At 44.7% G+C, this 12304-nt stretch overlaps 1 protein-coding gene across 1 annotated transcript in view; it reads right to left on the reverse strand.

Annotated features, from left to right (window-relative positions):
* Positions 1-2324: 2324 nt before the first annotated feature.
* camk1da (calcium/calmodulin-dependent protein kinase 1Da) overlaps positions 2325-12304 on the reverse strand; it is a 54196-nt gene continuing 44216 nt past the window's right edge. The window contains exons 6-11 of the mRNA XM_080491797.1: positions 12222-12297; positions 7927-8039; positions 6540-6618; positions 6180-6267; positions 5487-5751; positions 2325-5405 (exon numbers count right to left, since the gene is read on the reverse strand). Coding sequence (XP_080347923.1) covers positions 5290-5405; positions 5487-5751; positions 6180-6267; positions 6540-6618; positions 7927-8039; positions 12222-12297 — 737 coding nt within the window. The 3' untranslated portion in view covers positions 2325-5289. The remainder of the gene's footprint in view (positions 5406-5486; positions 5752-6179; positions 6268-6539; positions 6619-7926; positions 8040-12221; positions 12298-12304) is intronic.

Below are 12304 nucleotides of genomic sequence, written 5' to 3' on the forward strand. Positions count from 1 at the left end.
TGTTATGCAAACAAAAAAACAACAGTTAAGATTCCAAACTTAAAATGCAGGAATCAAAGCCAATTATTTCCAATAAGGTTTCTACAGCAAGTGATGTCATGATATGTGGAATTTGTTGAGCTTCTCTCTGTTGTATGTGGTGCTTTGTAAATAAAGTTGAATTGAATTGGAATTTTGTAATTCATCAAACCCCAAATTGCATCGATTCATTCCCGTGTTCAGTAACAAATTTGCTCAAATGACAAAAACCGACGTGTTATCTTAGAACATCGGTTATTTAACTGAAGGCGGTTTGTGGGACTGAAACTCTTTCCACCTTGTGAACTCACCTACTTGTGGGCTCAGGCGTCGCGACCCGTGTGCGTCTTTACATAACACAGAGATACGAACATCATACAAGGGAATATAAGATTATGCAAACACTCATGGTGAAGATGAATTCTTGAAGCCAACATGCTTGAGTTTTTCTTTTTTTCTTTCTTTTGTCGTGCCGGTGCACTTCAGCTTCGTTAAACAAAACAAACAAAAAAACAACAAACGTCAGAGAGGATTGCGAGGGTGGAGAAAGAGGAGAGGGGTGGAGCTGCTTCCCTCTCGCCTTTTCCCCACGTCAGTAACAGTGTGTTTGTGAGTCGGTCACAGCTTTGGATTTCTTCGTTTAGAATGGCAAAAACAAAAAACGTAAGCCTGAGTTCAGTAAACGATGCTTTCGACACGGTCGGGGAGGAACACGATGGCGTTCGACTGCACAGCTCTTCAGCTGGCGGCCGCACGCCGCCGGACAGTCTCTGAAAGCTGACCGCAGCCGGGGAGTAAAGGGGACTTAAGCTTTTTCTTCTTCTTTTGTTTTTATACATTAAACATTCCATAGAGAATACAATCAACTTCCCCCGACACACACCCGCTCACACATTCACTCACACATGCCTGAACAGCACAAAAAAAACCCAAAACATTCGTAAATATTATCTGGAAAATGATCCTTCGTATTCACAATCTATTTACAGTTTTCATCTTTAGCACGGAAAGATTCATTCAGATGACAGGTAGGTGTTTCTCTCTCTCTCTCTCTTCAGACGGACAGAAACAGCATTAAAACCGCAGAGGAGCTTGAACCTGAACCCTCTGTCTGTCTCGCAGCACATTCCTGAACCCAAACGGACAACGACATCACATTTAATGAATTCTTACAATATCTAAAGAAGAGCCTGGGAGTCTCACTAAATATCACCGATGACAAGGAATTTGTAAAAGACGGCTGAACTTGCCTCAAACGTGACAAGATTTATTATTTTCCCTCCAAACTAAAGTGGCTAATTGTTTTCCTTTGTTTCCTGATTAGGAAACGTACTTAAGAAATAAAGATGCATAGCAATCAGTGGGCACGCCAAGACAGTGAGTGATCGGAATGAAGTGATTGTTGGGGGGGAAAAAAGCCCTTAAATGGTTCAAAGTCTGAACGCAAGTAGACATAAACCGAGTTCAGAGTTCGGGTGGGAACGTGTGACATGAGAACCCCGTTTAAGAACGTCAGCAGAGATGAAGGTTTGCTGGGATCAGAAGTGTGACTAAAATCTTAACTAATGAGCGTAGTGATGTTTGATTTGAGTCTTTTTAGGAAGAAATCCCAAACAAAACCAGTGATGCTCGTGTACCTATCCATCTATCTGCCTCTCCATCCATTCATTGAGCCATCTATGTTCATCTATACCTCCATTTAAATTTTTTTTTAAATTTATGCTTCTGTTCATTGGTGCACCATTTCATCCACCAACACGTCGCTGCTTTTGGCTTTCTAATGGGATTTGCAACCAGAGGGAAACTGTTTCTCGTCTTCTCAGCAAGTGAAAGTGGGACAACGATGACATGAGAGGGTGAATCTGCCAACAATCACGAATCATTTCAGTTCCTGAACAAAACTCATCCGTGAAAGAACAAAGAAGGTGGAAGGAGACACATTTAAAATCCCATCGCGCTTCATTTGAGCCCACTCCAGTGCCAGGTAGGTGGAGCGCAACACAAACAACAAGGCAAAGAGCCAGAAAAGTGGATTCCACAAGGCTTGGCTGAGAGAACAGTCCTACCCTCACTTGACTTTCATCCACATGTCGTCTCGCACTCACTTGACACCGCGCTATCGACTCAAACAGACGGCGAATAGCTTGCAGATGTTTTTCTTTTTGTTTTTTTGGAGGAATCACACCGTATCGGGAGTAAGATCGATCAATGGCAACAGATTAGGAAGGAAATCGAAGGTCAATCTCTTTCTATCCAGATTAATCCGCAGTTTGAAACCAGCCCTTCTTCTTCTTTTTTTGCTTTTTCTCTCCTAAACATCTTCACGAGTGACTACTTAACTTCTAACTCCGCAGGTAAACCAAATCGTCTGCATACCAAACACTCGTCTTTGGCTGCGGTTCACAGTAAAGGGATTGGTAGAGTTGCATCTCTTCAGGATGTGACAATCTGATATGTGTGAGCAAGCAGCCGGCGGAGTCGTGCTCCTGCTCTCTGAGCTGAAAGGCCATTACCTGCAGTGACACAACGGTCACGTTTGAGGAGAATCAGAAGTCCTTATGAAGTTTAAAAAAAGAGGAAAGTAGTGGAAAAACATGAAATGGTAAAGGAAAAGCCTCGAAGATTCAAAGGGCTTCATTCCATTTTCACAATTTTGGTGACCGAATTGAAGATTCATTGTCGAATATTCATTTTAAATGCGTCAAATTAAGAGTGTGAGCCCTCTCAGTGATTTGTGCAAATCTCCCCACATCATAATTACAGTCGAATGCCTCACTTCTGAATGTTTTTCACATAAGTTCAACTTGTGTTGAGATCTGTAGACAATAAAACACATAGTCTGCGAGGTCATAATTAAAGCTTCAAGTTTTTTCTATGTAATTAATAGCTTAGCGCTCCATTCATGTCTTTAAAACATGATTTCTTATCAGTAGTGAAACTAGAGAAAAGCTGGGATTAAGCGATCTGGTGTCCCTCAGGGAAGGTATAAACCATGCTTTTAAAAACCTCTGCACTGGTTGAACCAGACTTGCACAGCAGTTCATCTTGGATTTCCTTATTTGGGGAAGTGGGAAGTTAAATAACATGTAGAGAATGAACTTAGAGGCTTTCTAAAGGCATAAAGGTTGTGTGAGAAAAAGCTTCTCGGTAACATTAGTGTCTCCTTTAAGCACGAACTCCAACGGGCCCATCGAGAAAATGAGCCCACGCTTAACTCTCACTATGGTACCAGTCAGGTGGTTATCAAAACCTTCAGCGTGGCCATCGGGTCTCAATCTGGCCAAATGACAAGTAACGCCGACACTGCGATAAGGATCCAGCTGAAGCTCCAATCATTAACTGTGATGCCGCCTTGACCGGGTGGAGGATAAACTACAATAATTAAAAGTAGAAACTGGTGTTCTCCAGCGCACAGTGCAGCTGCAGTTTTCCCTGAGCACTTCTGGACTGGGTGCAGCTCGACGTAAAGTGAGATCATGGCTTCATTGGAGGGGGGGGGGGGGGGGGTTAACGGCAGACGCCAGCTCCTCGCTCGTGGATGGTGACTGTGAGCCCCCGTGTGGCTCGTCCTTTTCTAACGCGGTCGTTTAACCCGTCGAGAAACTACATTGCATCGCTCAGTTTGGGGAGTCAGACCTCCGGACCGCTCCCGGCTGGAGGCAGATTCCCGCCAAATCTCCTGTCGTTCCTCCGTCGCTGCTGAACGTGCTGTTGGGTTTAACCTGTATGCGAGTCCCTTAAAGGGTGATTGTTTATAAAAGTCTTAAAAAGTAAGAAAATCAACCAATAAAGAAATCAGAATCTCTCAGACACGACGCACGGCGACATCCACTCCGTCTTCATATGAAGGTTTACAATCTCTGCTCATTGTCTGACGAACACAAGTGGATGGCAGCGAGTCGGTGTCTTGACAACATAGCTGAGCCTCTCTGTGCAAAATAGATAAAGCGCTGACTCTGTTTTCACATCTCAACAGTCATGTGGTACTTTTAAAGCACTTCTTAAAGCAGAAACAGACGGACGAACACAAAAGGAGGTCTTAAAGGTGCTATGTGTAGCCGATCCGTCACTGTGAGATTGCAGCATTAGTAACGTCAGGACAGAGGATTAAAGAATCGTAAAGGGTTACTGTTAAGGCTGAAGGAGCTATATTAAGAGTAACTACTACAATAAACTAACACTAAATAACACTAACTAGTTTGCATGTTGTAGTTTATCTCGACTAGTTATAAGTCATGAAACGTTTAGATTCTCTCACTCCCACTAATTGACGTGACTCCAGGTGAACTTAATGAGTGAATCAGTGATTCGACTGACTCCCGCGGTGCTGACGGAGCACACCAAGTGTCACAGCAACTCTACAATAATCCCTTCACATCATTAAGGCATCCTAATTGAGAGACAATCAATCAATTACGGGTTGATTTGCTCGGTTGCTAGGCCAGCGGTAGAGAGGAAACCTTCATCAACTGAGTCTTGGATGAATGATTTTGTGTCGGCTTTTGTTTCAGGAAAGTTCCATAATCGTTGAAGACGATGTTGGTGCTGTTCGGCGATCAATAAGATCTTTTATACATCATATAGGCCAGCTCAGTATCTAGTATCGGTAAAATAAGGATCTCCAGTGATCCATATGATGGGGTTTTAAATGTATAATATCTACTTTATCCCCTGTTTAAACGAATGAAAGTTTATAGTTTTCACTGGGAAATGTGGTATTAATCAGGCCTTAATTGAAATAACTGCTCAGCAATATCACAGTGACTCTAATGCATATTGGAAGTTACACATATCACCTTTAAAAAGAAGAAAATTAAACAATCTAGTTGCCAACAGTCAAACCTAAGGTGGAACAAAAAAAAGAAGAGAGTCCAATGGTGCAGGAAAGACCAGATTCAAGAGGGAAGTTGATGTTGAGGGACACTGAATAACACCACAGCACCAGATCCAGCGCGAACTACCGACCGACCGTCCAGCAGTGAGAGTCTGTGGAGGTGCCGTCTCCTCGGCGCCGTCCTGTTTTGCGGTACGCGGACAGTATGGCAATGGCGGCTTGAATCGGTGTGAGTGGAGGTAAAGTCCTCTGCTCTCCGGCGAGCAGGGCGGGGTACCGGGGGGTGGTGGGGGGTGTCGCGTCTAAGAGAGGGAGGGGAGGGTGGAAGAGGAAGGCCAATCGTCTTCCTCTCCTCTTCCGTCGTGCTCCGACTCGCTCCGTCTCTCTCCGCCTCACAGCGCCGTGGCCTCCCAGCTGGTCCCCCGCGGGACCTGGCGTCACTTGGTCTCGGTCAAGGGGACCGCCGAGGGGTGCGGCCGGGTCAGCTCCGCCCCCGGGGCGGGGGAGGAGGCTGCCGAAGCCAAACTGCAGGGGGTGACGGGCGCGGTGACACCTGGGAGAGACGTGAAGTTTGAAGCTGATCTATTTTGGGTTGAGGAATCAGTAGCATGTATCTGCTGTCTCTGGTACTCACATTCCTTGCGTGGAGCTGCTATGTTTTTGTCCGTGGAAGAGTTTTTGCTGGCGGCGGCGTTGGAGCTCTGTGTCGCCTGGCCGCTGTTTTGGCTCTGAGCTGATTGGTTCTGGTTCACCTGGCTCTGGTTGGCCTGGCTCTGGGCCGCCTTCTGCGTCTGACTCGGCCTGTTTGGCGAGTTGGAGGCGTCCATGCTGCTCCCCATGCTGCTGCCGAGCTGCAGCCGCCTCATGTGCCGCACCACAGCCGTGGCATTGAACGCTTGCTGCAGGGAGGAGGAAGAGATGAGTAAATAAACACTTCTTTTTCTGTCTTGTTAAAAAAAAACGGAACAATTTGAGTGATATAAAAGACGATTGAAACATCTACAGTAGAGAATTATTTAAAAAAAAGTCCAACAATTGAGGCTTTTAGTTTGATCTGTTGGTTTTGAATGAGGTCTCTGTGGGATTTATGTAATTTCAAAGATCTAAAATGAGATTTTTCTTTTGATACTGGATATAAAGCTGTGGAAAGATGGCATTGTTTCAGGTCTAGAGATTCCTCCGTTTCTCTCTCAGGGCTTCGGGGAGAAAGCAGAGGACGATGAGCAGGAACCTCCTCTGAATGATTCACCTTGTGAAAACACAGACGTTTGTTTGAGGAGCTGTTAGCGGAGCGATGTGGTCTGCGGATGCATAAATAACAATTTACCCTCCATTTGCTCTTGGCAAAGTTCTTCCTGATCTGCCGGCTGACTGACTCATGGATGTTCTTGCAGAGAGCCGTATCCCCAGCGATCCTACACACACACACACACACACACACACACACACACACACACACACACACACACACACACACACACACACACACACACACACACACACACACACACACACACACACAGGCATGCACAAATTCTCTGTTAACACGTTTGACTGTACATCAATATCTATATTGATTTCATGCCTTTTTGTAATGCCTGCGTTTGTTTCATTGTGTGTGTGTGTGTGTGTGTGTGTGTGTGTGTGTGTGTGTGTGTGTGTGTGTATGTGTGTGTTTGTGTCTCACCAGGGATGTCTGAGTGCCTGATCGCAGGTGAAACGCTTGGCTGGGTCCTTCTCCATCAGATTGCTGATGAAATCCTTGGCTGAGAGAAGAAGAAAACAAAAAAACATCAAAAGGCCATTAAACATCAATAACACAACACACACGCACACACACACACACACACACACACACACACACACACACACACACACACACACACACACACACACACACACACACACACACACACACACACACACACACACACACACACACACACACACACACACGATCTTTGGCATTTATCTCTTTAAGCAAAAGGATAAATAAAACTCGATGAGTTAAGGGAAGGAATCTGCAGCTCAGTGAAGACATGAGGCTCAAATCTAGACGTCCACCACATGGAGGCATAACAGGAAAAATGAGAGGATCATCGTAGTCGGTAAAAAGAACCAGGAATGTTGATTTACATTACAGACGACGAACTAACTGATATAAACGGCCAGTTTTAGACGACTGAATACAATCTATAGGAATAGGAGGTTATTAAAGATGAATTCTAAAGATATGTTGAATAACTGGGAATGTTCCAACCTGCAAATGGGAAAAAACACATCTGAATGCTGTTAAACTGGGAACTTCACACTAGGAGGATGACAAACATCAGCATTCCCATAAGTGTAGAGGAGCATAGACAAGGTTGACTTTAAACTTGTGTGTTGATTCACATCTGTGATGACGGTGTGGGTTTGAGTCTCTGTCTTTATGCTGCGACTCACAGTGGCTACAATCAATACATAGTTCTGTAGTTTCATACAGTTTGACTAAAACAGTCCTGGAACCGAGATATTTCTGAGCTTTGAAGGGTTACAGCAGCTGAACGGGGTTATCGCCGAGAATCGGAAGTGACGAATGACCCCAGAATTGTATTTACGAGGTTCTTTCACGATACCAAAAAGCTGCCAAATGTGCGTACCCGTCATCTGGCTCTGATCTGGAATATTTCTGACGGCGCATAAATGCTGGTTTATCCCCATCAAAACTCAAACCCAGCGCTGGAGTCTCGAACCGGGTCGGCAGCCAACATAAAGCAGCTTTTACGGTCAGGCATTGCACATAGCTGTGGTGGTGACGAACAACTCCGCACACACACACACACACACACACACACACACACACACACACACACACACACACACACACACACACACACACACACACACACACACACACACACACACACACACACACACACACACACACACACACACACACACACACACAGACCGACGCTTGTATTCATTGCAGACTGATGAGGTCAGCAGCTGTGTGCTCCACATGTGGCTCGTGGTGGACAAGAGAGGAGGACAAACAAAAAAAAAAAAGAAGCGAGAGGACGGAGGCTCACCTGAGTCCGATATGTCATCCCAGTAGGGGGCGTCAAACTCGTAGTCGGCTTTCAGGATCTGCTCGAACAGTTTGGAGTCGTTCTCGTCGTAAAACGGCGGATAACCACAGAGCCTGCAGACACGAGGTTCAGCCTGTCGTCAAGTTACTACTTTAATTCACTTACACAGTAAAAACAAAACACAGAGTTATATTTAGCGTCATCTGGAGGTGAGTGGAAGGGAGATAGGAGAAGTTGTTTTGGGCTTTTTTACTGTAGTTTTGCAACAGAAAATGTTATGAAGTTCCTATTTTAGGACATTATTGGCTCTTTGTGAGGGAATTTCATTGGGTTTTCTTGAAGGACGTATTCTGAAGAGCATATAGTCATGAAAACACAGTATTACTGAAAGTATTACCTTTCATATGGAAAACAATCGCCTAAATGTGACTTTCTGAATTGAACACCAGCACCTATATCTTTTTATTTGTCACTCCCACGATTTGGCTCGGCGCCTGATTATAAAAGAAAACAGACAACAATAGAAAAAAAAACTAGACATCCCTGTAACGCCGCACATTGCGGCGTATATTCACATACACACACACACATGGTTCTAGTTAATATGACCGATATCATAAAAAACAATTCAAACATTCATTTCAGTTAAAGTTTACTCATAGAGCCTGGCTACCTCTTTGTAATGAGCGTGTGCTCAGGTTGGCTGTATCGCCCTAATCACGTTAAAATGAGATTACTGGTTCGCGGTGACGGTGAACACAAATGAAGCGAAGTCCCGGGCTAATGAGTCGACTGAACGCAACGGCCGAAAAAACATCATCTGCACCTCGTTACCGAGGCTGGTGGATGCACCGAGAGACTTCCATAAAAACTCATTAAAAAATGCCGTTCCCCATCGATACACACCGGGGGGAAAGGAATAAAAGGAGAACGCGCCGGGGAAGGGAGGAAGGAGGACTGGGCCTGCCGCGAGCAAAGGAGGGCTTTCCGTTTTTGTTTTCCGGGTTTCTCATTTTCTTAAAGACGCTCAGCTGACCCCCCCCCCCCCCCCACACACACACACACACACACACACACACACTCACACACACACACACTAGATCCTGGGTGTGATTATCATGCTTGATTACCTGATGTGATCTTTCCACTTGAGCAGAACCTAAAAGCTAACAAGGTCTGAATCTCAACACTAATTGTGCTAATTGCCAGCAGGGAGTTGCACTCTCTCTCTCTCTTTCTCTCTCTCTCTCTCTCTGACATAGACACACACACACACACACACACACACACACATCATGACCCCGTTCTCCACTGCGCCTCCAGCTGCAGGAACACCTCGTTTTACTCACTTTAAATTGAGAAACAAAATGTTAATTGACATCCGAAGACACACACGAAACCCACTGATCTTTCCGACAGACACAAAAGTAGGCTGAGTTTGCTATAATGGTTTGCCACCTCTGCGCTTTATTAACCTGCGGAAGACCCCTGACCCCCTGACCTGTTGTTTGACCTTCCGGTAGAGACAAGAAGCAGAGGCTGGAGCCGACAAGCTCTCGCAAACGAGGACACGGTTACAAAAAAACATGAACCTTTGAGTCCAAGTTCAGCTGAAATCAAACTGTATGTTCATTGTTTTTAAACAGCAGTATATCTAAATGGATAATCCAGGATGTTAGGATGAAGGAGTTGGTTTCACTGCAGAGACCGGTGTCGGGGGAAATTCAAAGGCTCAGTCATTTGTACGCCTTCATGTAGAAGCGACTCGCAGGCCGCTGACCTCCTACATAAAGTGATTTAGCTGCACAGAAAAGTGCTGCTCTTCATTCTTTTCAGTCACTTTCTGCTCGACGAGCTTCAACCAACTGGGTTCATGTTTGTTTTTTCTTCACACGGATTATGCTGCAGAATGACAAAGAGTTGCAGAGTTAATCCCGCTGAAAGCTTTTAAATCCAAACTGAGAGCACTTGAATTCGCTGGTTAGTGGTTTGTGCTCACGCCTCATAGTGAGTTGTTTTTTTTTCCCCCCAGTTGGAGGCTTCGTGAGTCGAGCTTCGGTTCTTTGGCCACTCTGGTTTCCTCCCACAGTCTAAAAACATGTGTTAAATTGCCTGTAGGTTTAAATGTGATCGTGTGAGTCTGGGATGTACACTGGTATCACACATAGCCGAGACTCTTAACACATGGAACCACACACACATGCACACGGAGAACAATAAACAATAATGGCGAGTACACGGACATTGATATGGACAGAAGTGGTGCTATGGTGCTTATTCAGCCCAACGCTGTTTGAGCTTTAGCAAATATAAATCAAGATTAGAAACAATTTTATTTCCGCTACAAAAATGGTGGCATCAATACCGCCGTTAACACACTCATTCATCTTCCCCGATTCGTGAAACACATTGTTTTCTTTGCTCACACACACTCAAATGTGCAATCACACACACACACACTCACACACACGTTAGTGACTGTGAGCACAAGGGGGAGGGCAGATGTAACAAAAGGGAAACTAATAAAGGAGAAAATAAGATGGAGCTCGCAGGTTTGTGTCCATACAAGGCCATTCGGTTGAGCTCCATCTGGCTCTGATGACGGCACACAAACAACATTATAATCATCTCACATTGTACACACACACACACACACACACACACACAGAATTACAAGAACAAAGCAACTGGTTGAAGTCCAGCACCAGAACCACCACCACCACCGCAGCAGCAGCAGTTACACTGGACACTCCGTGATCCACCATGGATAATTAGCTAAATGGAAACAACGTGAGGGTGCTTGTAAGCGATGTCGTGCGGCCTGAGATCGTAACGCGCCACATGCCAGACGGTAGTTTTGGTAGTGTACGCTCAAGCCAAGATACATGTGAGTCACTGTGTGCCACAGCTGTGTCTGGATTTCATACTCGCTCAAGCCGGGAGTTAACTTCTGCAGCCGTTTGAGCTACCACTTTAGATATTACGCGTAGATATTCAGCACCTCACATTCAGCACCTCGCATTGGTTTTTGAGATACTCTGGATCAAATCACACTTCAACGTCGAGGACAAATCCTTCACATGCCGACTATCAAATTCAACCACCTGTCAGTGGTCCTATTGTTATGGCTGATCAGCGTCCATCCATTGTACCAGTGCAAGTTCTGTTTTTTGTCACTAATCTACAAGAAGGCCTTATGCAACTACAGTTTGGCTTTTTCGTTTCTTTGAGGGATTGATTTTGAAAAGTTCATCCCTCCACCAATTAACAAAGGGACAAGAGCACATTGTGGTTTCGTCCATCGTTCATTGGCCACACCCAAAATCCAGGATGCCCATTCAAAAATCGAGTTTTAATGCGACTGCAATGAATGTCCCTGAATCATTTTCCCAGAAACTGAATAATTCAATAGTGACATGAGCCAATGGGAATAAAGTGCAAATGCATAGATTCGGAAAACAATCGATATTCTGTAGTTTCAGTTTAACATGTGGTGATGTGAGTATTCAATAAGTTTAAAGTCGAGAAACACACACGATATATAACCCGAGTGTTTTATTGAAGTCTGTTTCCCACTCAGACATAAGTTGAGGTTTGAGCTCGTTAAGTGACAAACCTTCCAATCAAGAAGAAACTGACTTAATATAAAGTTTTTAATTGAAATTCGGATCCATACATATTTTCTTTGTAACTCCAGTGGCAGCCCAGTGCTCCTCGCCTGTCTCGTTAAGATGAATAATGAATAGGATAACTTAAATGCAGAGCAGTAATTTACCAAAGGGGATCAATAAAATTAATTTTATTCTTAATTTACGTCTCATGGCCAACTTTCAGTACCTCCCTGGTCCAGCAGTGGGCAGCAGTCCGCACTTTGTTCATCATTATTTCAAATTTTTGTTGAGCTCAAGAATTCTAAGGCGACATAAGAATTTCTAATGTGGCACTCTACACCTCATTTATTGAGACAATTTGCTGCAAATGACAGACAACAAATATTATTTATTACAATCTGGCTGTTTGGTGACTTTAAGTATCGTTCTGTTCTTTAATAAATGCTGATATTTGAATTTCTGCTCCAGTCCAGCTTTCTGCTCATGGCTTGAGAGTCACCCCGGCAGCGAGAATGCAGATTTCCCAACTTGACTATGCGACATAAGGTGTGAGTGCGGCTTATGCAGTTCCTCGTGAGGAATCTCGTAAACTGTGAATCTTGCAACTGACTGAAACAGGCTGCCGGGTTGAAATGGCTCTCTTGGCGGTGTGAAGTAACACCAGCGGGACGAGCGGCGACTCACAGGATGTAGGCGATCACGCCGATGGACCAGCAGTCCACTGCTTTGCTGTACGGCTTCTGGGCCAGGACCTCTGGAGCTGGAAG

This window comes from Lipophrys pholis (assembly GCF_963383615.2).
Source record: "Lipophrys pholis genome assembly, chromosome: 22".
Taxonomy (NCBI): Eukaryota; Metazoa; Chordata; class Actinopteri; order Blenniiformes; family Blenniidae; genus Lipophrys; species Lipophrys pholis.